Below are 24,916 nucleotides of genomic sequence, written 5' to 3'. Positions count from 1 at the left end.
ATAATACCGTTACATCTCTACTGTTTAACTGAAGAAACCATGTCACCTACACCTTGTTTAAGTAAATACACAGCACATTTTATTTTTTCAGTGAACTATCCCTTCAATAGGACATACACTAAATTACATTTAAGCATTTGGCAGACGCTTTTAACCAAAGCGACTTACGGTGCATTACAACATATACATTGTTTTTTAGATCAACATGTGTTCCATGGGTTTGAACCCATAACCTTTTGTGTTGCAAACGCAATGGTCTACCACTGAGTGTGATACAGGAGCACTATAATGAGATAAGTGATCAAGTTTTTTATTTGACAATCAGATCAACATTTTAAAACAGATTCAATTATAATGCTTACAGAAAAGTCAGGTATGTATTGCATCTTGGTGAACTACCTATCCAAATATCAGATGTAAGTGTGCACATAAATAACCGTAAGTGTATTTTTGCATTACACTAACCTTAGCTAAGGTACAAAACATTGCATTACGTTCTTGACAGTGACATAGGACATTACAGGCAGCTGACCTTGTGAATCAATCCTCTGTGATAGAATGACAGAATAATTTTCGTTTTGCATTTCATTTTGCTCATTCTTAAATAATACATTGCCAGTGGGAAAAAACGTGAAAAAACAAAAACATGTTTCTGTTGGTCCAAGGAGCTGCATCTTTTCAGAAGCTATGAGTGCACACTCTTTATTGTTTTCACTCATTAAAAAAGGATGTATTATTATGTTGCCATTTCATGATAACTTTTGTTTTGGCTGATAAGTGCATTTTATGCATAGAGATTGTCTGTCCATGAGTGCAAGAAATTCATGTAACATGTTCCAGTTAGCCCAGAAAAGCATGAATCTCCTCTTCACTGAAACCTAACTTTCTGATCAGCCTAAAATAGGATGTACAGGGAGAAAAAACAATAAATGAAAAAAGCATATTAACATTATAAAATGAACAATATGTGAATTTAAGTAACTATTGGTTTGTGAAAGACTTCTAAAACACTCACTGCACTGCAAGCTCTGTGAATCCATTGGGGCCGCAGACACACACTAAACACTTGGAGTTTTCTGGTCTTTCTAGGAAGTCATGCAGCTTTTGATCATCTAACCGCCCCTTTCTGCCCTCCCATGAGTCTATGTGCTCTGAGAGAACATACTCGACCTGAAACCTAACACACACACACACACACACACATGCACACACAAACACGCACACGCTTACTGCTTAATCAAGTTCTGTACACCACACTTCAGTAATTTACAGGAGTGATAGCAGCATTCTTGTACTGAATTAACCCCTGCAAAATGCAGGTAAGTGTGAACGGCACTTACAAAAATTTTGTGCAGTGTGTACAGAACCAAACTGTAATTGTAAACTAAATTGTACACGTATTTAAATGTGGATCATGGACATGACAGGTCTTTCATCTGTATATGCGATGCAGAAAATCACAGGGAAGTGGTACAAGCGTTTACTTACTTGTGTTGCCAGATCTTACAAGAAAAAACAGTAAGTAAGAACAAGCCAATAATAAATAAGTCCAAATGATTCACATTAAAGAGTAACTAAACCCCTGGTCAGAGCCTGACTCCACCCACTGGCAATATTTGAAAAATGCAAGAAAAGTGGGCAGATCCCAACGAAGATAGAGGGGACGAACTAAGCTCATATCAAGTGTGTGGTGAGATCGAAACAAGGGCGTGGTGAGCTTGAACCTGCTTACATCACGAGTCATTTTTTGGACCCAACATCCAATGGGAAAATTCAACTGCAGTAGCCACTGTTTAACCTGAAGAGGGCAGCAATCAGACGTTTTTACACCATATATTGTAGTTTAAAAACACTTTATATCCAAATGTCAAAAAAATTACTAAAATCAATGAACAGCACTAATAAAGCATCATTCTTACAGATCATTAACTAAAAAAAGTTGGTTTAGGGTTTAGTTACTCTTTAAACATAAGACCTAAATATTGCAATCCACACCTACACAGTTTAATAATAATAATAAAAAACTTGATTGAGTTATAAACCAAGTCCAGTAAATAGAATACAACAGTGTGAGCTGCAAAACACACAAGCCTCTGTAGACAGCGCGGTAGTTTAGTTAAAATTTTAAAACATAATGCTGTAATATTACTTTTGTCAGAGTTTTGGAGAACGTTACCATGTTTTTCTCTTGTCAATCTTTGAAGTTCTGGTAGAGAGTCTTGTTTCATACACAGATGGAGTGATCGTTTAAATCAGATGTTGAAAACAGGAGGCCCACCAGCAATAATATCTGGCCAGTGCACACAGCCTGATTATTTTTATAGCAGCTGGTTCAGAAATAGATCTTTCTTGACATCAGCAGTTTCTCACAAAGGCTGTGTTTGACTTTATGTGGCTCTGCAGGAACCAACAGGTGGATGACATCAGAGCACCGCGAGAGCAATTTGACATCAGACTCCTCCATATGATTTCTCAAATCAATCTCGCGGTACTGCCCTCTGCCTGGAGGTTCTTTCAGTGCGCATGAAGTCGAACACACCTAATCACCTTGTCTTTAGTGATTTTGCCTTCAAAATAAAAGTGTGAAAAGTGTTTTTGCAGCATTGTTTAATTTTGAGATGAATTGAGAGCTTTTTAATTAAAAAAGTTCTGATTAGGTTTGTATGAGATGCGCCTCGTCTGAAATTTAGTCAGACCCTTCACCAATCTCGCAGTCCATAAACGTCAGCAGAGGCAGAGATCGCATTTGCCTTTTTGAATAAGGAAAACAGTGTACTTAGTAATTAGCTCTTTACCTTTTCTCTTTTGTACAAAGTTCATCCAGCTGAGAACGCCAAAGTATGTCTCTCTCCTGACGGTTGAAGAACATAAGCTTGGTTTTTCTAAAGAAACAACATACAAAATGTAATGGACTGACAATAACTCATTTGTTACCCATTATACAACATGTGGAAAATAAGGTAACAATCATATGGAAGGGCGATTAGGTTATAGGGTGATTACTTTGAAGATACTTAAAGAAAATGTAGATATTCGTATATAATGAAGGAGTTCCCGTTTATGCAGGGCACTTGTGTTTCATTATACTTATACTGTTGTTATTGTTTATTTTGTTGTATGTAGATTTGATGTGGTACACACTTGATTAAGTTGAAGTCCTGAAGGGCCAGGCGTATAAGACGAGCCATGGGTGTGAATCCTGTGCCAGCAGCTAACAGGTACAAGTGAGTGACCTCACGCAGGATACGCAGTGTAAAGGAGCCCTCAGGACCACCTATTGATAATGAGGCTCCTGGAACACACCAGCAAAGATTAAAAGAGACTGAATGCAACAAATTAAACCACTTCCAAGACACTATGAAATATACTGCACAAGATGCAATATACTATTTGGAACCCTGTCTTTGCCACCTGTACACAGCAATTGTAATTTAAAGAGTAACTAAACCCTAAACCAACTTTTTTTAGTTAATGATCTGTAAGAATGATGCTTTATTAGTGCTGTTCATTGATTTTAGTAAGTTTTTTGACATTTGGATATAAAGTGTTTCAATACTACAATATATGGGGTAAAAACGTCTAAGTGCTGCCCTCTTCAGGTTGAACGGTGGCTACTGCAGTTGAATTTTCCTATTGGATGTTGGGTCCAAAAAATAACTCGTGACGTAAGCAGGTTCAAGCTCACCATGCACTTGTTACGATCTCACCACACACTTGGTACGAGCTAAGTTCGTCCCCTCTATCTCCGTTGGGATCTGCCCACTTTTCTCGCATTTTTCAAATATTGCCAGTGGGTGGAGTCAGGCTCTGACCAGGGGTTTAGTTATGCTTTAACTATATACAGTACATGTAGGTAAATGCTACCACACATATTTATTATATATGATGACATTGTACCTCTGTTTTTGGTTAGATGAGAAAAAATTTAAGTAATAGGCTGCCTTAAAACATTCTCATCGCTCTTCCAGACACTGAAACGTTGCACTTCTCACAACGTTGGTAAATTCTTTATCTCCAGTTTGTTAAAAAAGAAAGTATTTTAGAGCGCAAACCTTTTTTTTTGCATATTTGTAAATTCAACTGGTAAAATAACTTTATGACACTACAGTACAGTGATCATGTATCCATACTTTATCAGCAATTAAAACCTTGCTGATTTTACTTATTACGTCATGACCGAAAAACGATTTTTTTTTTATTGTATGAAAACAACAATTATTTTAACATCAATCTTAAACTGGTGGTCTTCTTCCTCTGCTTACAGTTTTTCTGCTTAAAAACTCAGCAATAGAAATCCGCCATGACGTTAGCACAACTTGCTTTCAAGGGGATGAGAGATGAGACTGGCATTGGTTTATTGCACGTTACGCCCAAAACACACCCATTACTCATTAAGAGATTACGAACAACCCTTTTAGGCTCACAGACCATTTTTCCTTTAGTTAAACTAGCAAAAGTGGATTCGGACATGCCTTAAGTGCACTTGGGTCCTTAACCTTTATTACAACGCGGCTGGTTTCAGCTTTAAAAAAATTCACGGATCAGGGGGAGGTTGGGGGGGGCTGAATCCTTGAACCTCAGATCGGGCTAGAGAAGTTCAAGAACAGAAGAAAAAAAATGCAGTGAAGGAGGAGATAAGGAAGAGAGAGGCCAGAAGAATTGCGGCTGGGCGCAGAGACTCCCGTTTACCATATGCTTTTAATGATGATTGACACAGGACTGTTTAGTTTTCCTTTCAAACTTATGTTGAAAGTGTACCCGTTAAAATATTATTACTGCAGTTAAAGAGTTTATTTTGATCATAGTGCCACAATCGCTGGATAATTTTGATCTTGAAACTTGACAATGTGGAGACCCATATATGGGAAAGACAATTTCAGTGGAAACAGCTAGATGGACAGTCACGTGGGATTAATGTTCTCTACGTCAGAATGAATTCGGCAAATTCGTTTCCAACTCCGATTATTCCCATTATCTCCCATTATTCCTGTTATAAGGCATGAAAACGGGTCAGGGGTGAAAAAGGTGAGAAGGGTGCTCGAGGGGCAATGTGGCCTCTGACGGGGCCGCGAGGTGGGGGACTCCACCAGAAAAAATATTACGGGCGGTACCTACCGGACCGAATCAGAACACAGATTTCGGTGCCTCATTTCGGTGCCTCTTTAATGCATGAACAGTTGACTGAAGTATTTTGCTCTCTGTAGCGCAAAAAGCATAATCACACAAGCACAGCACAATCGCTAGTTAAATTATAGTACACTCATATGGTGTAAATAATTTCCTGACTTACTAAATTCACGTGAATGTGAAAGTCGGAAAGCTTTGATATAATACATAGGATTCAAGTTTGATTTCTTTGCTTAACTTAGGTGAGTTTGTTCATATTTTACATTATTGTAGCTTTATATTGATAAAAAAATGTAAACCAATCATGTGTTTTGAAAAATCTAAGGATCTTAGATTTATTTATGTTATAGGGCCGGTAAAATGTTTTCCGTCTATTCGTTTTTGTTAAATGTTTTGTTTAATATAAGCAAGTCATTTTACTAATTTATTGTTGTTCTGTTTTAATTAAAAAAAAATGAACAAATAAGCATTCGTTGTAATGAAAAATTATGTCAATTAAATTTTACATTTATTTGTGTTTTAACGCAGATACCATCCGTTGAATTCGTTTTATTAATAAACAAGCAATATAAGCAAGTTTGTAATTGGAGCTACTATTTTATTGGAGTTGAGTTTTTCGTCAAGAGTAATAATGAACAAACATTAAAAAAAATAGTTTATTAATAAATTTAAATATTAAATAATCTAATGTTAAAGATTAAATGTAGCCAACTTTTGAACTTTGCCAAATAAATTTTCATTTAAAATATGCGCTGTGTTAAATAAGTTTAAAATGTGAAAAAATCCTCATCTGCACATCCCTAATAATACAAAACGAACAAATTTTGTAAAAACATAACGTTATGTCCAGGTTATTTTTATATTCTGACTTTAAAGAACAATTTGGAAAATGAGATCCTCTGAGGAGCGCGTGAATGCCGCAATTGATCTGACGGCAGCTTATTTTGCTAATATGGTAATATTTCTTCATTTGCTAAAAAGTATTACCTCACTAATGTTTTATTAGTACTTCGGCTTATATCGGCCTGAGATGGACCGCGGCAGTCACGGGTGTCAAGTTCATCGGAGACAAGCAGAAAGCGTCAAAACGTGAATGGTTTCACAAGCCGTGAAAATATTTGGGGTGAATGCCAAATGCCGTTTTGCGTCAAGGCACTTCACGAAGAGGATGTCACATGAACAGTCAATCCAAATAAAAAGAAAAAGACGCTGTATTTTATTGCTCTATTTGCCAAGTGTGTTTAATTAGCCACACTATGAGACACAATTGCGCAACTTTCTCTAGAGTTCAAGAGATCTGATCTTCGAAGGGAATAATATTAATAAGTTTAATTTATATAGCGCCTTTCCATAGCTCAAGTACGCTTCACAATAACAGTTAGGAGTAAACAGTAAATACATACAGTAGCAGACAATGGACAATAGGGAGGATCACTTTCGATTAGAACTCGCCCTTTATCTTTTTGTGAGCGGCAGCCGCTTTAACCAATCATTGAACAGATTATTAACAACCAATCATAGAACATTTTTCTGAGCTCAAAGTGGAGTGTTGAGAAGATTTATTTAATTCACAAATCAAAAATCTTATAAAGAAGAAATCAAGAATGCAGGTCTTAAAAGATGATGGTGCTTTAGGCAAATCATTTATAAACAAATTATGACAAACAGATAAGAATTTTCATTGTGTTTTATGCTGTACTTTCATCTACCATCTTTTTGTGACTCTTTTTTTCAAAGTATCGCTTTAGGCACCGTTTAGGCACCGGAACCGTTTTAAAAGTATCGATTTGGCACCGGTATCGAAAAAAACCCAAACAATACCCATCCCTACTCATTAGGGGACAGGCTGTAACTTAACTTGTTTAGTCTTCAGGCATGTGATTGGCCAAGGACAAAAAAAGAAGCAAGGAAACCAACATCCCAGCAGAAATAAAATGCACACCATAACATAAGCAAAAAATACATTATGACCATTATTTCAATTATTTATTTCTGACGGACAATTTAGATTGTAAATTTCAAATGTAAACATTTGACTAGTAACAGAAACCATGTTTAATTAAATGGGTTGATAAATGTGGAAAGCTGTAACAAGTAGCATTCCCTTACTATTTTACATCTGCAATAATTTTATTTTGCCATAATCTGACCATCAGTCGCTGTTCTCGGTAGATTGCATTGGTCATTATTAGGGGTGTAACGGTATCAAAACTTCACGGTACGGTAATATTTCGGTATGATGCCCGCGGTATGGTACTTATTGAAGCATTTACAGGAGGGAAAAACAAATAAAGACTTGGAAAAACTACTATAAGTGTTTATTAAACAAGACTGAAAATTACAATGTACAAAGTGTAGTGTAGTGTTTACAATTTTCATAAAAAATTATTAGACCTAGGGATGTGCATGATTAATCGACGATCGATAATTGATCGTTAAGAATTTAGTCGATGACGTTAATTTGTTATTGATTAATCGAATACTTTTTTTAACTAATGCAGGTTGAGTTGCCTAGCGTAGCGTGTGTCTTGAAGCAATTAAATGATTTCACTGTGTGGCAGCAATTCAACATTTTACCACCAGGGTGCAATATTTGACACCATACTCCGTTATCTGTGACCTTCTGTTTTGATTTCAAAAAAAAATAATCATGAAGAGGTCACGATTTTTTTGAACAAATGAGGTCTCCGTTTAAGAATGCGGCTGCAGGTTCCGCTGCTTTAGAGCGCCGCATATTCAAGCGCATATATGGTCCGTTTGTCTAACTAAATGTAGTTTAACTGTTTGCCACAAGTTGATCTTGTAATAAAGGTCTCATGGAGGAAAACACGCTGTATTTTTGTATTCAACATTTTTGAATAATAAGTTAAATAATTATTTTTTATTATAAAAATATTAATGATTAATCCCAACAATCGACTAAAAAAATTTAATCGAATGCCCATCCCTAATTAGACCATGTAATAAAATAAAAAAAAGTTTCATTTTAGTTTGTTTGTATGTATGTATGTTTATTAGCTGTTCATTTCTGATAATAGATAACAGGGACCAAACTCTTCATTTTTCAAGGCATAAAAATCATATAGAAGATGCAACAAATGTAATAAAATATTATAAATCATAAAAGCCATGTAACTAACTGATACATGCAATATCTCTGTGACAACTAAACTCTTTTCCGTGTTAATTTTAAAGTCCAGCTCCTTATTAATACATTATCCCATGTTTTTTTGTTACTCTATTAAGATTAACAACACAAAGCAGGATGCTCAGGGACAGCCACACAAATACATCTAGTGCCGCACAACATTCACCATCAAGCGCCAGTCCTATTGTGAAGTGTTACTTACCAGTAGGAAGATTGGCGATGTGTGGTGATAACACCCCATCAGGATAGACCTTTATCATGAGATGTATATATGAGCCCTTTTCTGCACTGGACTGTATAGGTGACATAAGAGTCTGGTCCACTGGTGTGTAGGGTTTCACAACATCTGTACCTGCTCAACAAACACACAAAAATCAGCCTGCTGAAAACTCAAAATCGGTTTTGTTCCTTTTAGATCTGTTTGTGAGCTGTTAGATGTTACCTTGAACAGAGGTTTTGAGGTAGATATGTCTTCCCACAGGAACCTGTACGCATGACACAGTGGGAAGCTGGAAACAAAAGACCTGGGTATTGTGCGTCACTTCAGTTTTTGAAACCAACACACATTTCCTGTAGAACAGCCCTGCATCAAATAAATGTTATTAAGTACTTTCATAAAAATTTTTTGTATATTTTTGAGAGACCTTTTTCAAATGGTACCGCATTATAACATCATTACAACTCTTATTTCATAACTGAATAGTCGCATCTGACATTTTATCTGAAACAGGATTACAGAATATCCTGTGCAAATTGTGTAACCCTGATCCTACTGTAACCTAAAGCTAGCAGCACTCAAACTGATGAATGGTCCAGTATGGGGAGTCTGGTGCTATAACATGCAGTAAGCACACAGTACATCTTTAATACATACTTGCTGTCCTCCATTTTGTATGCTAATCTCAATGAGACTGGAGGAGACTGGACTCTTACCAGGAAATCCAAGTGAATATCACTTATTGTGTTGGATGCGCATTACAGACACACGCTCTAAGTGAATGACTGTTCACAACATACTAGGCCATCTTAACCAATCACAGCATTACGAAGGAGTGGTTTTATGGAGTGCAGATGTAACAGAGCGTTTAAGAAAGACTGGGAGGGTAGATGCAACAATAATGTAAAATATGAGAGAAATAGCATGAGTTTGAACAATCCATTATGAAAACATATTCTAGTACACCACAAAAACAACACATAAGGGCATAATAAGTGTTCTTCAAATTTTTTGTTTATAAGTCCAAAAGCTACTTGCAAAGTTTCAGATTTTCCAATCTTCAATGTAAAAGTACAGAGGTAAACATCAGCATAAAAACAATTAGGAACAAGAAGGGCCATTGTGTCTCATATTTGGTGCAATGCTTTTGGTACAATCCACTCATTAGCCTTTTTATTATCCTTGTTATAGAAAAGACTGTAATATCTGAACCTCTTTTTTGGCACCTTCTGATAATGTAAATGAAAACAAATAATCTAAAACATAGATATTTTGTCCAGTTTAACACAGGATTACAGGTATGAGCATGGACGACTTCAGAAAGCACTGATAGCTTCTGGCCAATCACAACATTATGAAAAATATGACGGGTTTGCCTCCTACACCATTTACAAAAGTTTCTTTCCACACGCTGCTTAAAGTCCAGCACATGTAAACTGCTAAAATGGCCAAATCTCCCCAGAGATGTTTAAAACAGTTTACTATCTATTTGCTGAACAGCTCAAGTCATTTGCACTTTCTCTATGAAGCTTTATGTTTGGACCTTGCTGATTTAGATGCAGATTAGCAACTTTTTCCCCTACAGTTCAGTTTGAAGTAATTCAACACAAGAAGTAGAAACAACAAAAATACAGACCATGGATATAAAGTCATAACTCACCAACACAACTTTTGCTCTCTGACAAAGTTTACCCGTATTTTGATACTGATGTGTGAATGATATCTTACTGGTAAAAAGACGTAACGTTGTGTGTGAACAGCACATTTGTATTTACTAGTCAAGTCATTCTGGTAAATTTATGGTAATTACCGAAATGTGTGTGTGAAAGAGGCTATTGGTTCACTGGTGTGTAACTTACCACGATCTTTGCATTGAATAAATGAATCATGATGTTCTAGTGGCTGCCCGACTTGTGGCCACTTGACTTTAACCGATTTGCGCAGAGACACTTGAACTTTACCAACAGAGTGGGCTGTCTGGACTGAGACCACAGGAGAATGTTGAAGAAATAAACAAAATGAAGAAAATGAAAAAGAATTAATATGAAGCATTTCGAATCATAATGTTATCATTCCATATATGAGTGCACCCTCCCAGAAAATTTATTTCTGTTTTTAATCCATTACACCATTACACAATTCATGGAAAATTACTAACTGAAATTTAATTAACAAACTTTATACTCCTTGGAATTATATGTTATCAATATCTGCACAATAAGTAAATGAAACACCATTCATTACAAAAATTAAGTATTATGCACCTTCTTCCCTTTATGAGACAATGGGCCCTATTTTAACGATCTGAAACGCAAGTGCGAAGCGCAATGCACAAGTGACTTTGTGGGCGGATCTTGGGCGCTGTTGCTATTTTCCCGGCGTGAGAAATAACTCTTGCGCCGGGCGCAAATCAATAAGGGGTTGGTCTGAAGTAGGTTCATTATTCATAGGTGTGGTTTGGGCGTAACGTAAAATAAACGAATCAGAACGCTATCCAACATTCCCTTTAAACGCAAGGGCGCAAGTTCCATGGCGGGTTGCTATTATTATGACGGATTTACCAGGCGCACGCCAGGAGTGGTTCACAGCCTAGGAGACCGACGTTCTTGTAAGAGCAGTCTAAGACAGAGAAGTTGTTTTGTATGGGGATAGGAGAAACCCACCCAAATCAGCGTAGGTTAAACTGGCGTGAGAGGAAATAGCCAGAGTCTCATCAGCTGGCATCACCATCGTTGCGCCAAGCGATACAATGATGTCAGGAGACGGGGGAATCCCAAGCTTGCCAGCATAAATCGGGCACGCTGTGTAACGGGAGGTGGATCTGCCTACACATTACCTGACGCCAGCAGAGGACATCACTGCGTCCACCCTCACCGCTGAAAGGGTTTGGGGTCTTTGAAATCTGACCCAAGAAACGCAAGCAAGGTCCAACCCCAAAGTACTCTTACAAATCAAGTTCATATACATTAAGGTTTCTTATGAAAACATTTTAATTATTATTTACATAAAATAAACGTAATACAGCCACACAACAAACTTATGAAAATATTTTAATCGTTATTTGCATGAGAATTTTTTAACGCAGCCACACAATAAATAAAAACTATCACCACAATGCTCACCACTATGATTTCCCTTATCTCGTGTATTATATTTTTAAGTGTAACAATTTATGATTTGCAAAAATAACTGTTGCATCTGTGTAGATTAGATAAGCAAATTGTGTTAAGTTAAGGACACCACACTAGATGTGTTGTCCTTAACTAGACACAAGATGTGTTATTTAAACACATTTATTTTAAAGCAACACTATGTAGTTTTTTTACCTTTAAAAAATGTCTCTAAAATTATTTCAGTGATAGAACAACTTTTAACTGGACATATTCCTAGCTGCTAAAAGCACACTCTGAAAGTGGCGGTGGAGGGTAGGAAACACAGCCCCGCCCCTCCCCCTGCCTGCAGAAGAGTGTCTGATACCAGGCACTGTTGCGCTTTTCAACCACATGGGGGAGCTGTAAGTCATTTTTACATGGAAACTACATAGTGTTGCTTTAAGAGTGTCAGATTTTCTTAGGGAAGTCGTGCCAGTATGCAGCAATGTTTGCAAAACCTTTGTGCAGTTATTTCAGGCATGCAAGACTAAAGTCATATCTACTTGAAGGAGGAAAACAACTTATTTCTGAGCAGCGATTAAATCTGACATCAACTGCATCATAGCTAGGTTTTGTTTCTTAAGCTCAAATTGCACTGTTGAGCGTCACTTTGTACCCTATTCATAGTAATAGCAGTGCTCAAACTTGTATCTATTATCTTTGATGCGACTGGACCATTGCTACTGTCCAGCAGTGTTTAAATGATTCCTTATCCCTTCCTGATTTTTTGGAATGTTTGTCACACTTTAAGGCTTCAGATCATGAAACAAATGTAAAAATTAATCAAAGATAACACAAGTAAACACAACATGCAATTTTTTAATGGTTTTTATTATGAAGGGAAAACAAACGTCTAAACCCACATGGCCCTGTGTGAAAAAGTGCTTTCGCCCCCTGTTAAAACATAACTTAATTGTGAGTTATCACAACTGAGTTCTGTTTCTCTAGCCACACCCAAGCCTGATTACTACCACACAACAAGAAATCACTTAAATAAGACCTGCTTGACAAAGTGAAGTAAACCAAAAGATCCTCAAAAGCTACATATCATGTTGAGATCCAAAGATATTCAGAAACAAATGAGAAAGAAAGTAATTGAGATCTATCAGTCTGGTAAATATTATAAAGCCATTTCTAAAGCTTTGGGACTCAACATGGAACAGTGGTGAACCTTCCCAGGAGTGTCCAGCTGACCAGAATTACCCCAAGAGTGGAGCGATGACTTATCTAAGAGGTCACAAAAGACCCCACAACTACATCCAAAGAACTGCAGGCCTCACTTGCCTCAGTTAAGGCCGGTGTTCATGACTCCACCAAGAAGGAGAGTGGGCTAAAATGGCATTGCATGGCAGAATTCCGAGACGCTGCTGTGCAAAAAGAACATAAAGGCCCGTCTCAGTTTTGCCAGAAAGTCCAATTTTCCATACCAACAGTAAATATGGTGGTGGTGGTGTGTTGGTCTGGGGCTGTTTTGTTGCTTTTGGGCCTGGAAGACTTGCTGTGATAAATGGAACAATGGATTTTTTTTGGCTACCAAATAATCTTGAAGGATTATGTCTGGCCATATGTTCGTGACCTCAAGCTGAAGCAAATTTTCTGCAGCAGGAAAATGAAAACACACCAGCAAGTCCACCTCTGAATGACTGAAGAAAAACAAAATTAAGACTTTAAAGTGGCCTAGTCCTGACCTCAACCCTATTAAGATGCTGTGGCATGACCTTAAAAAGGCAGTTTATGCTTGAAAACGCTTAGGTTACTCACGTAACCCCGGTTCCCTGAAATAACGGGAACGAAGCATTGCGTCTAGTGTTGCTGAATTACAACAATTCTGCAGTTTTAGATGAGTGGACCAAAACTCCTCTACAGCGCTGTAACAGACTCATTGCAAGTTATCAAAAACGCTTGATTGCAGTTGTTGCTGCTAAGGGTGATCTAACCAATTATTAGGTTTAGGTGGCAAACACTTTTTCACACAGGGCCATGTGGGTTTGGATTTTGTTTCCCTTTATTTAAAAACAACATGTTCTGTTTACTTGTGTCATCTTTGATTAATATTATTTTTTTTCATGATCTGAAACATTAAAGTGTGACAAATATGCAAAAATAAAATCAGGAAGGGGCCAACACTTTTTAGGATCATTTTAGACACTTTTTCACACCACTGTAGTTCCCAATCAAGCAAGTAGAAAGAATGAGAAATATAGTAGCTTACTAACCGTCAACATATTCTTGAACTTCACTGAACAAGCCTAAAGTAAAACAAAATCCACTTTGTTTATATTGAACACAAAACAATAGGCAATGTTCATCTATATGTGATTGACCACGGATCTATATAAATGGCTGGATTGCACATGAATCACAATATTGAAGCCACCGCTCTGCCATATTGTTATGCCTGAAAAATCAATTAAATTAATAGGATGTTACCAGTACTTTACCTTTACCAGTCTCTGTTTTATATCCTTTACTTCCTGTACATTATTAAAAAGCAAACATCCTCAGCATGTACATAGTTATTTATTTAAAGGTGTTATTTTTCCCTGCTTATTAAATTACAGTAGTAAACATATCAGATCAGTGGACAGATAAGGCACCTCATATAAAGTCATTACGTTTATTTCCATGCATTTACTCCCGTGTCATTACAACAGAATGCAGCGGAAAAAATAACCTTAATGATTTCTATAAATCTCTTAACCTCCCTGAGTGAAACATCACAAATAACATCAGAAGTAACAATTAGTTAATTAACAAACAGATGTCCTGAAAACTTATCTTGTGTGACTGATACGCTGTAAACCGGGTGAATTTAGATCATAATTTTGAATGCAAGTCAATGACCCCCTTTGCTAGTTGGGCATACCAATATGGCCGTAGATCAGTGGCTTCACCTCCCGCTGTTACTTTAGCACTCTATGCATAATCCAGTAATTTATATAGATCAGAGATTTGGACTTACGCCAGTGAAGCAGGTATGACATTTTCCCTAAGAGCATCTCCACTCGAAGAGTATCATCCTGAAGATCCACAACTGCACAGCCACAACTGGGAATCTGATGGAGCATAAAACAAAATACTTTTTGTATCAGTTTACTTTCACAAACTACTGTAGTTTATAAAAACGAGTACAATGTAAAAAGTCTGAGGTTGAGAAAACGTAAGTTTAATACAAACAAACTTAACTTAACCAAGTACGCAATTTACTAAGTAATGTCCAGTGTCTATCAACTTAATAATTAGCAACTTTCTGAGTTTGCTAATCTAAGGAAGGGGTGCAGTATCCATGACAGGGTTTAGATTAATCCAGGACTAGGCCTTAGTTATATTGGGAAATTTAATTAGTTTTTACAAACATACCTTACAAAAACATTACTTTTGTTCATTTTCAGACAAAACAATGGCACTGATGTATGTTGTATTCTGTTGTGTCACTGCAAGCTGTTTTCATTAAAGACAGCTCAAACATGCATTTTATTCTGAGACTAAGCATAAGCCCTGTCTTGGAAACCAAACCATAAAGTACACCCAACTCACTAGGATCAACACAAATATGGTGACAATCAACAGATACAGTAACTAACACGGACAACAACAACAACAGCAAACAGTAAATTAAGGCCTGGTTTCACAGGCAATGCTTAGCTAAGGCCAGGACTTGGCCTTAGTTAAATTAAGTTGTTTAAGCATATTTTATAAACATCAGAAGTTACTATTGTGTATCATGAGACAAATCAATGGTACTGGCATATTTTAAGATGCAAGGTATTTTTAGTTGAGACAGCTCAAACATGTGTTTTAATGTAGAACTAGCCTTAAGCCTTGTCTATGAAACCAGAGGAAATTAACCAAAAACACTAAAACAGTAATCTTTTTCACTAATATTAACCCCATTATTTTCATGCTGCAATGCATGCAGGGAACTTTCAACCCGTGTGAAATGTAAGATTGTTTCTATAACAAGTCCAGTCAATAAAATATTCTTTGTTAGCATGTTGAATATTATATATATTCTGAATATACAAAATAATAAATGTATTCTTTCTACTTTGTGAATTAAAAAAAAAATCAATTTTAACTTGATTTTTGTTATACAAGAAGTCATTGTACTTAAACGAACATCCTGCAAGTTCAGAACTGAAAACGTTACTGAAAACGGCTGGTGCTTTTAAATAAGATTCAGCTTGCATGAAATTTCTTCATTGTACCGCAGATTTATTTGTAAAGAAGCAGAGATGGGACCAAGTCACACATGTGCAAGTCTCAAGTAAGTCTCAAGTCTGATCCTTCAAGTCTCAAGTAAGTCCCAAGTATTTTTTTTCTTGGGCAAGTCAAGTCAAGTCGAGTCACAGGCTATGTATGTCAAGTCAAGTCAAGTAATGTAGTAGGTCAAGTCAAGTCCAAGTCAAGTCACCTTATTATTGTAATTTTACCTGCAGAATCTGATCTTAATAAAGTGACAAGATATACAGTAAGTAACTATCAGTAAATTACAATAATTTGGATTTGCATTGTAAATACTCATGTTCAATAAAATACATCATGGAATCAAACAAAATTGTAACTTCATAAATTATTTATTTTTCACTTCTGCCAACCGTGTTTGAAATTTTCCACATTGAGTCCATACTGTAAAACAAATAACAGCTTAACATCCAACAGACCCCTCTCTGAACACCTCCCTTTCTCTCAAAAACACAGTTTACGTACAACATTGTTACATTTCTCCTCTCTCTCTCTCTCTCTCTCTCTCTCAAACATGCGGCCAGAAAAAACGAGCGCGTCGCACCTCTTCCGTTCGCGTGCCTTAATTTGAAATAACGAACTTGAGCGTGCAAAAGACGCGACATGTGAACCGCCCCTAACATTGTAGAATCAAGTAATTTTTCTCTGTATGTGTGTTCAGGTGGCAAACTTGAAAAAGAAGTATTAAAAAAATAAAAATAAGTATTTTAAAAAATAAATCAAAATTATTTTGCCCACATTTGTCCCCAACACGGTATGATGAAGGCTACATTAGCTATTATTACATTAGCTAACAACCAACTAACCAGATATTAACAAATTGACAAGCACTTACTGGGCATAATGGCTCTTTAAATGACGAACGAAATTGGAGGTTGTCGTCTGGCTGCCCGTAATTTTAATGTTGCATGTCTTGCAACGCACTGTTCGTCTTTTGCCATCTTGTTGAAGCCGAAAGCGATGACCCTCGGTACCCCTCCGGCTGACATGTTGATATCTGATCTAAGTGGGCGTGGTGTGCGTAAGGTACGAGAGGGCATGACTGATAATAGTGTCGTGATTCAGTCATGATAACACCATTCTCAGCCTGCGCTCCAGCTCGGTCGACTTTATTTGTTTTAATAATTTATATATTTTATATTTAAACTGAAAACATGATGTGATTAACACTCAAGTCATTCAAGTCTTCATGTCTCAAGTCAAGTCAAGTCCCGAGTCTTTAACTTCCAAGTCCGAGTCAAGTCTCAAGTATTTTATTTTTTGTCAAGTCAAGTCACAAGTCACAAAAATAGCGACTCGAGTCGACTCGAGTCCAAGTCACCAAGTCACAAGTCCCCATGTCTGTAAAGAATTTGATGCTGGATTTGCAAAGAGCCTATGATTAAAAAACAATGTTGTACCATCAATATTGGATTTGATAGGAATGGCACAGCAGTCTTATGTGAGTAAAACATTTTATTATTACGTGTCACTATTGCTTTATTATAGAGATCGCTTGATATGTCCTGATTGTGTGTGTAAGATCCATGCCTAAACATTTATTTAATTTATTAAAAACATTGAACGATTAATAAAGGTCCCACACTTAATATAATATAACTGTAATATAACATCAGAAATATACAAAGTTGGTGATAAGGACCTTACCAGCCACGATTTAGATTCTGATTACTGTGTTGTTTAAGGTAATTTAGGCAAGTTGCATTTGAAAGGTCCAACACTCCACAAACAAAGCTTTTTTATCATATAACTGTGGTATGAAACATTACATGTTCAAAAGAGCAACCTCACAAGCACAGTAGAAATATACAAAGTTAGTGATAAGGACTTCAGGATTCAGATTCTGATGCACACCTACCGTAATTTAGTCACGTCGGGTTTAAAGTTTTGTTTCTACTTCAGCATACGTATTGTCATTTATGTGCATCATCTCCAGCACCCAGAACCTTTTGTGGCTCTAACATATATGTGTTCGGCTGCTATTTTTTGGTTTTCAAAACAATCTCCCACATGTAATAACGGGGAATGAAACTATCCAATCATAGCAGTGGGCATTTACATCCAGGTATTCTCCTGCCCATCAAAATGAAGCATTTCTTGAGCTAGCCTCAAATCCAGGGTACAAAATAGCCTTTTACTTGTTGCTTTTATGTTTTTGAATGTAAAAACCACACAAACATCATATGTAGACCTCAGACAACAGTATAAAACAATAAAAACAGCCGTTTCATTTTTTACAGAGTAGACACAAACCTTTCGCTTGGTGTAAACAATAATGTTTAGAGCGTCATCTGTTTGGAACCAATCATACCTAATTATGACAAACAAACAAATATAAGTTACTACTGCAATTCTTATTACTGTAAAGCTCACAGGCCACATATTAGAGATCAAACCCATAATATTATCAGGCTAGATTTTTTCCTATTAGACTACACACCGACCTGTAATAATCAATAGTGTAGTCAACACAATTATTTATACTTTTTATAATAAATTATTTAAACTCAAAACATACCGAGGGCGATGATCTTTGGTTGGTAGAGGAGCAGCTAAGGGCTCGTGTGTCGTGGGTTGAGGAATAGACAGACCTGATAATAATTAAATAACAAATTACATCAAAAATCACATCATGGTTTATAATTAATGCTTTTTTATTTGATTTTGTACCGTTCAAATGAGTGCTCTCCATCTTTTCTGCCTTCTCTATAAAAACAAAGAAATAACATAATGACAAAAAACTGTTTTATAAAATGTTGTTTATTCATGAATTTGATGGTCGCAAATGAAAAGATAATTTTAAACAAAGGAATAATGAGCTCAGGATTAAAGCAAAAAAGCCCAGCCCTAGTCGTGCAACAATCAAAGTCCAATGCCTGAAGTGTACTTTTTGTATTATTTTCTATTGTGTATAAAGTTGACAGGACCTTGAATAACAGGATTGGGATTTGATGCCATCCTTCCCACCAGACATTCCTTCAGCATGGACTCATAATTCACCCACCTGTGCACCTGACAAATCACATTCAACATCAATCCTTACATGAACTACTTGTGATGAAAATATGTTTTGCACTAATGCCCTTCTAATGGGCATGTACCTGGTCAAAGAGGTCAGTGCTATCAATCCCAGCAGCCCTCATTAACTCCGCCTCTCCACCAGGGTGAAAATCCATGTAGGCACTGATGTTATACACCATACCTGCAGAAAACATACATACAGTAACAGTATCAATATATGAAGAGTTTGGTTCCAAAACGAGAAAAATTTAAAAAAAAAAAAGTATTATTATGTTATCATGTTTTTTATTTAAATATCAAGCAAGTCCTGCGCTTTATTTTCTAATTCCTACATGTTTTATAACTGAAACAAAAATGTCCAAAGCGGAAGTGGATGAATGCGCAAAGATGAACTTTGTTCATCTAAATACATAATCGACTGTGTTTATATGAATACTTGCTGAGACTGTGTAAGTGTCCCGTCAAGTGCAGGTAGGTTCTGGAGTGGCATTTACTACACAAAGCCATTTTTCACGGTCAAGCCGGGCAATATCGCACGAATTATCGCACATTATCGACACATCTGCGATAATGAATGTGAAATTGCCCTGATGGTCAGTGAACTACGGCTTTGTGATGGCGATTTACTACTAATCAAGTAACTGGATTTACTGACGAGATGCACATGACAATTGCATGCTATTTATCGTGCAGCCATATTCTATGGCCTTTAATGTTAACAAAGTAAATTACAGAAATATTACATTTATTACACAACATTATTTTCACGCAATACAGTATATTAAAATGCCATGAATAAAATAAGTAATAAAATAAACAGTAGTAGACAAAGCAAAGAGTGAAGACTAGCAGTGTATTGGTAATTGACTACAGCACCTCTAATGCATGTCCAACAGTCATTCCTGCTGTTGTGTTTCTTCAACTCATCGTCTGTGACTTCAACCAGTCGACCCTTCAGTCCAGTCAAATCACGTCCACTCTTGGTCAGTCGGATCCAGTCCAAGAGACTGTGGCCTGGCTTTAGTGCCACCTAAATATATTACAAACATTCATAGCATTAATTTATGCTACAGAGCAAATATTTACAGACACATTTACATGTACTGTAGCTTTCTAAAGTAACATAGACCCATCAAATATAGAAAAAGTAAGGAAAGATTGTGTTATTAAATTCATATGTTCACTAGAAATATTATCTGTCTGATTCGGTGTCAAATCAACCAATCAAATATTTTAAACTTTCCTGGCTCAAAGTTTTGATTCAGATTATTATTTTTCTGTAACTATAAATACTAAAATGATGAAGAAATATTAAATGTCATACATGAATACTTCCTGAATAATCCACTAATCAAAATGGTCTATTAGTAGCCTAGAATCTACTTATTGTGACTTGTTTTCAGGGTTTGCATGCCTGAAACTCAAGAAGTATTAAAAATACATCAATATCTTTTTTTATGTTTAAGCAGAAATTTGAGTATTGAAAAGTTAATGGGTGGGAAGTTGGGTGGAGCTAATGACTGTAATATTTTGTGTAATATATGTCATATATTTGATAGTGTTTGATAGTTTACTGTTATTAAAAAATATATAAATAATAAACAAGTAATCTTAAACTTTAAACTTTAGTTTATATATAAGGAATAATTGATGACGAGCCGTTGAGTTATATCATATATGTTACCACAGACAATGCTAAGACATTTCTCTTGTGTTTATTTTAAGACATTTGACAGGTCAAATGTGTGTTTATCAAAAAAATAATGCATACCCATGATACATTTCTCAACCAATCAGAATAAAGCAAAAGCTCCGTGGTATAAACTTATTTAATGTACAGTTTCTTATTGGGACTATACAACAGTAATAATATATTTCAGGAGTACTTGTTTTGGATGTTTATGAGAGGACGAACACGTGTGTATTTTGTTTATATATTTCGCTTTTTTTTTTTAAATGGTGGATCTTCCAGTCTGGATTAAAAGGTTTGGGGAGCCTTGTTCTACATTATTCTGACCAAGTTTGAAGGGACTTAGAAAAATATAAGTGGACTATTTTAAGAAGCACCAACTATCCAATTCACAATTTTACATTTACATCTTAATGATATGCAAAATGTACAAATCCCAAAGTAAACAATGATGCGAGTTATCGTTTCCAACCTAAATCTCTTCTTGGACTACAACAAACAGATGGATTGATGGATTTACTTCCTCTGCCTGTTGACTGGGACACAACGGTCATTATCATAATTCTGCCCACTTCTGACTTACAGCCTGTAAGTAGTCTATGGCATAGGTGAATGATCAGCTTGGTAATTTCAATTTTCTGGATCAGATTCGGCTCGTATCGATAAGGTAGTAAAGACAATATTAACTCCTGTCAGTATTACATTGAGAGCTAATCTTCCAAACATGATAAAAAGCATAACATTTGTGGCTGATCCCTAGTTCTGGTTAGCTGGCCATTTGGATGACACTGCGCTTTTCAGAATGAAGAGCTTTGTACAAAATCAACTTGTTTCAATGTAATAGGGGCTCTTTAAAGGTGCCGTAGAATGGAAAACTGTATTTACCTAGGCATAAATGAATAATAAGAGTTCTGTACATGTAAACCTTGTGCATGCAAAGGTCCACTATAAAGACGCTAATCTCAACCTACCACTAACTGTGATTACAGTCGTGATGTACGCCCCAAGATTAAATTACACATTAAATTAATTACAATGTTGTTACAATTTTAAAAACAAAGTCATGGCTGCTGAGTTAGCGCTATATGCTAGTTAATGCTATATGCTAACATTTAGGCTGAAGTTCTACTATTTTGTTCCAAGTCGAAGGCTTGGTTCTGTGGAGGTCGCAGCCTCTAAAGTCTGCAAAGAGAACTGTAATAGAACGCTCTTAGCCTTCGAAGAATTCATAATTTGTGCACCTGCTGTACGTGCCCAACGCAGGACACACGCAGGACACAGCGGAAATGTTTCTGACTTATTAGAATAAATATTTTATTTTAAAAAACATTTATGGTTGTGGTGTAAATTCTGCTATTCTCTTTAATATAATGATGCTTTTATTGCATTTTGCATTTGCCTCGAATTTGCATCTGACGCCCGAGTTGAAAAATGTGTACTTTGGCGGATTCTCGCGCCGCGTTTAACCAATCAGGAGCCTGCTTGCTGCTGTGGCGGCAGTCCCACCCGGAGTCACTAATTTAACATGGAGGAACGCTTGATATTGTCCGTGAGCAGTCACCCGGAGCTATACGACACAAGTTCTTATTTCTGTAGAAACAGGAATAAAAAGGACCTCGCTTGGAAGAGTGTTAGTAAGGACATTGGGCAACCTGGTAAGTTGTAAATACACATTTCACTTTTGGGTCATGTGATGTTTATCGACCCGCAGCATTCCCGCCGTTTTTTAAACTATTTTCCCCCTATATCAGAAATGTCAGAATTTTAATTTGAAAATTGATAATACCCCCTCTGTTCCATCCTCGCAAGTACGTAACCTTGGTGTGATATTTGACGCTAACCTGACCTTAGAGGCACACATAAAGAGTGTTGTTAAAACGGCATTTTATCATCTTAAGAACATCAGTAGAATTAGGTCTTTCCTTTCTGATGCTGATGCTGAAAGGGTTATTCATTCATTTATCACCTCTAGAATCGACTACTGTAATTCCCTTTATTCTGGACTACCTGCAAAATCTGTCAAACGTCTTCAGTATGTTCAGAACTCAGCAGCACGAGTTTTAACACGTACAGCATCATACCAGCACATTCAAGGTGTTCTATACAATTTGCATTGGCTTCCGGTGCAGTATCGCATTGATTACAAAACATTAGTTTTGACTTATAAAGCGGTTCAAGGGTTGGCCCCTTCTTACATTGCTGACTTAGTCAGCATTTACACACCTTCTCGTTCTCTCCGTTCTGCTGACTCTCTCCAACTTAACCAACCTTCTTGCAGATTAAAAACTATGGGTCAGAGATCATTTTCATGTGCCGCGCCAAGGCTGTGGAATGCACTTCCTCTCTTTGTTCGTAAGGCTCCCACTTTAAGTTCTTTTAAGAAATCGCTTAAAACACATCTTTTTAAGACTGCTTATAATGTCTAACTTTTTAAGCCAATTGTTGTTTTATTTGATTTCTGTAATTGCTTTGTACTTGTTTTTATTCTGATGTATTTGCTATGTTGTTGTAGCGCTTTGGGTATATGAAAAGCGCATTATAAATAAAATGCATTATTATTATTATTATTATTATAGTAAGGTTAACAAATACAAACCGGTAACTCTCTCAATGAATTCACAATCAACATCAGCCATCTTGCAAACAGTCAACCGCATAGCACTTGCCCCTCCCACAAGAAGCGGATTTCGCCTCTGACGCGCGTCAAATGCTTGCTTTTTCTGCTCATCTACTTCACTCTAGACGCACGAATGCATTCAAAATGTTAAAACGACAAACTAGACGCAGTACACACGATTTTGACGCCTCAAATGTGTCTGGTGTAAACCCAGCATAGGACTACGTTATTTGAATGTCGCAGCCTTCGAATTGGGACACAGCTACAGTTACGTTTTGTAAGTTAATACTAAAAAACACAAATAAACGTATACTTCAGAAACATCCATTTCCAATTTAAAACAAATTGTTTATTCCTCGAAATCTGTATCTTTGTCTGATACAGAATCAAACATAAGGTCTGTTTGCTTTGAGAGCTACCAGCTACTGACTGACATGAGCTGGTCTGTGAAACAGCCAATCAGAGCAGAGCTCAATATTATTATTCATGACCCTTCCAAATACCAAATAACAGCCTTTTTTTTTTAGAAAGAAGTCCTAGGGTTGTAATTGGACATGTTAAACTGTTTCTGGATAATTTAATTGCACTTAATAAAGCCACATACCTTCTATGTAGATTAAAAAAAACAATTTAACATAATGTATCAATGCATTCTTTGTCACCTTTAAAGTCTATTGTAAGTAACACACTCTACGCCCAGTTGGTGGCGCGGTGGCCGTGACTAACAATAAAACATCAATGTTATCAGACTCCATGGACAAACATTCAGCTTAAGTCGATAATGATCAAACAACTCAGTAGATATAAAACATTTCCCTTTTCCTAATTTCGCATAAAATCACCTGAACATGTCAACATGGCCAATGACAAATGACTTATGTTGAGTGTATTTAATCAAACCTTGCTCCTGGACTGTCCGCTGGCTGTGACTCTCTGCTGGGACTCAGTTGAAGGGAAAGACTGCGGCAAATTCAACATCTCTGATCCTTTAAAACAACTTTGCCCAAATACACTAAATAATTTAACTTGTCAACAAACTGAAAATCAGTCAAGTTAGATAAAGCCAAAGATCTTCACTTATCAGGAAGTGTCATGATTGTGACGCGTTTAATAAGATGTGACGTGCTCATTTTGACAGGTGTCAGGCATCAGGACAACAACATGCAGGTCAGCTACACATGTGAAACCCTAAATATAGTATATAGTATACACATAGATCGAAAAATATAAACACTAAAAATGATGCCGCTGCTCAAATATCAGAATATCAGCGCGAAACGATGACGTCAGCATCGATGGACAGCTTTCTCACCACGGATTTCAAGATAAAAGCCCAACTCAACCAGAACCTTCATACCAGATCCTGACATAATACAGACATAATAAATGGAACTCAGTGAGAAAGTGAATACATTTTAAGTTCTGGAATTCATTTATCAAAATATTTTTTTGAAATAAGTAAATGTAAATATATGTTTTTTTTTTTTTTTGAGAAAAGTTCTAACAGACAGAAAAAAAACATTATTTTCTTGACTTTATAAAACATAACATACATGTCCTGTTTTTTTAATTTACTAAAACAACTTACTTTAAATATGCAGTGTATGAATAATTTATTTGTTTATGGGTAAGTCAGGGACAAATAAAATGTTATGATAAGTTACAGTTATGTTTTTTTTTAAATCTGTATTAATGCTGC

General features: G+C 36.4%; 1 protein-coding gene across 1 annotated transcript; it reads right to left on the bottom strand.

Annotated features, from left to right (window-relative positions):
- Positions 1–294: 294 nt before the first annotated feature.
- On the bottom strand, positions 295–24,525 carry cyb5r4 (cytochrome b5 reductase 4). The gene is made up of 16 exons (XM_065246365.2): positions 24,118–24,525; positions 19,787–19,940; positions 18,991–19,091; positions 18,817–18,901; positions 18,560–18,595; positions 18,408–18,480; positions 18,143–18,200; positions 14,607–14,700; positions 13,861–13,893; positions 10,352–10,474; positions 8,718–8,858; positions 8,478–8,627; positions 3,142–3,292; positions 2,796–2,882; positions 1,016–1,177; positions 295–895 (listed from the first exon to the last, which is right to left on the bottom strand). The coding sequence occupies exons 1-16, from the start codon at positions 24,193–24,195 to the stop codon at positions 841–843; spliced, it is 1,581 nt and encodes a 526-aa protein (XP_065102437.2). The 5' UTR covers positions 24,196–24,525; the 3' UTR covers positions 295–840.
- Between the last annotated feature and the right edge of the window lie 391 nt (positions 24,526–24,916).

Source organism: Paramisgurnus dabryanus, chromosome 13 (assembly GCF_030506205.2).
Source record: "Paramisgurnus dabryanus chromosome 13, PD_genome_1.1, whole genome shotgun sequence".
NCBI lineage: Eukaryota > Metazoa > Chordata > Actinopteri > Cypriniformes > Cobitidae > Paramisgurnus > Paramisgurnus dabryanus.
The sequence above is the reverse complement of the archived record's forward strand: the minus strand, read 5'-3'. Positions and strand labels throughout refer to the sequence as shown.

Excerpts from the sequence above, each read along its gene's own strand:
- cyb5r4 (XM_065246365.2), bottom strand. The coding sequence starts at position 24,195 with ATGTTGAATTTGCCGCAGTCTTTCCCTTCAACTGAGTCCCAGCAGAGA. Across the intron at positions 19,941-24,117 it reads GCGGACAGTCCAGGAGCAAG|GTGGCACTAAAGCCAGGCCA; the intron begins GTTTGATTAAAT and ends TAATATATTTAG. Across the intron at positions 3,293-8,477 it reads CATCGCCAATCTTCCTACTG|GAGCCTCATTATCAATAGGT; the intron begins GTAAGTAACACT and ends GGTGTGTTCCAG.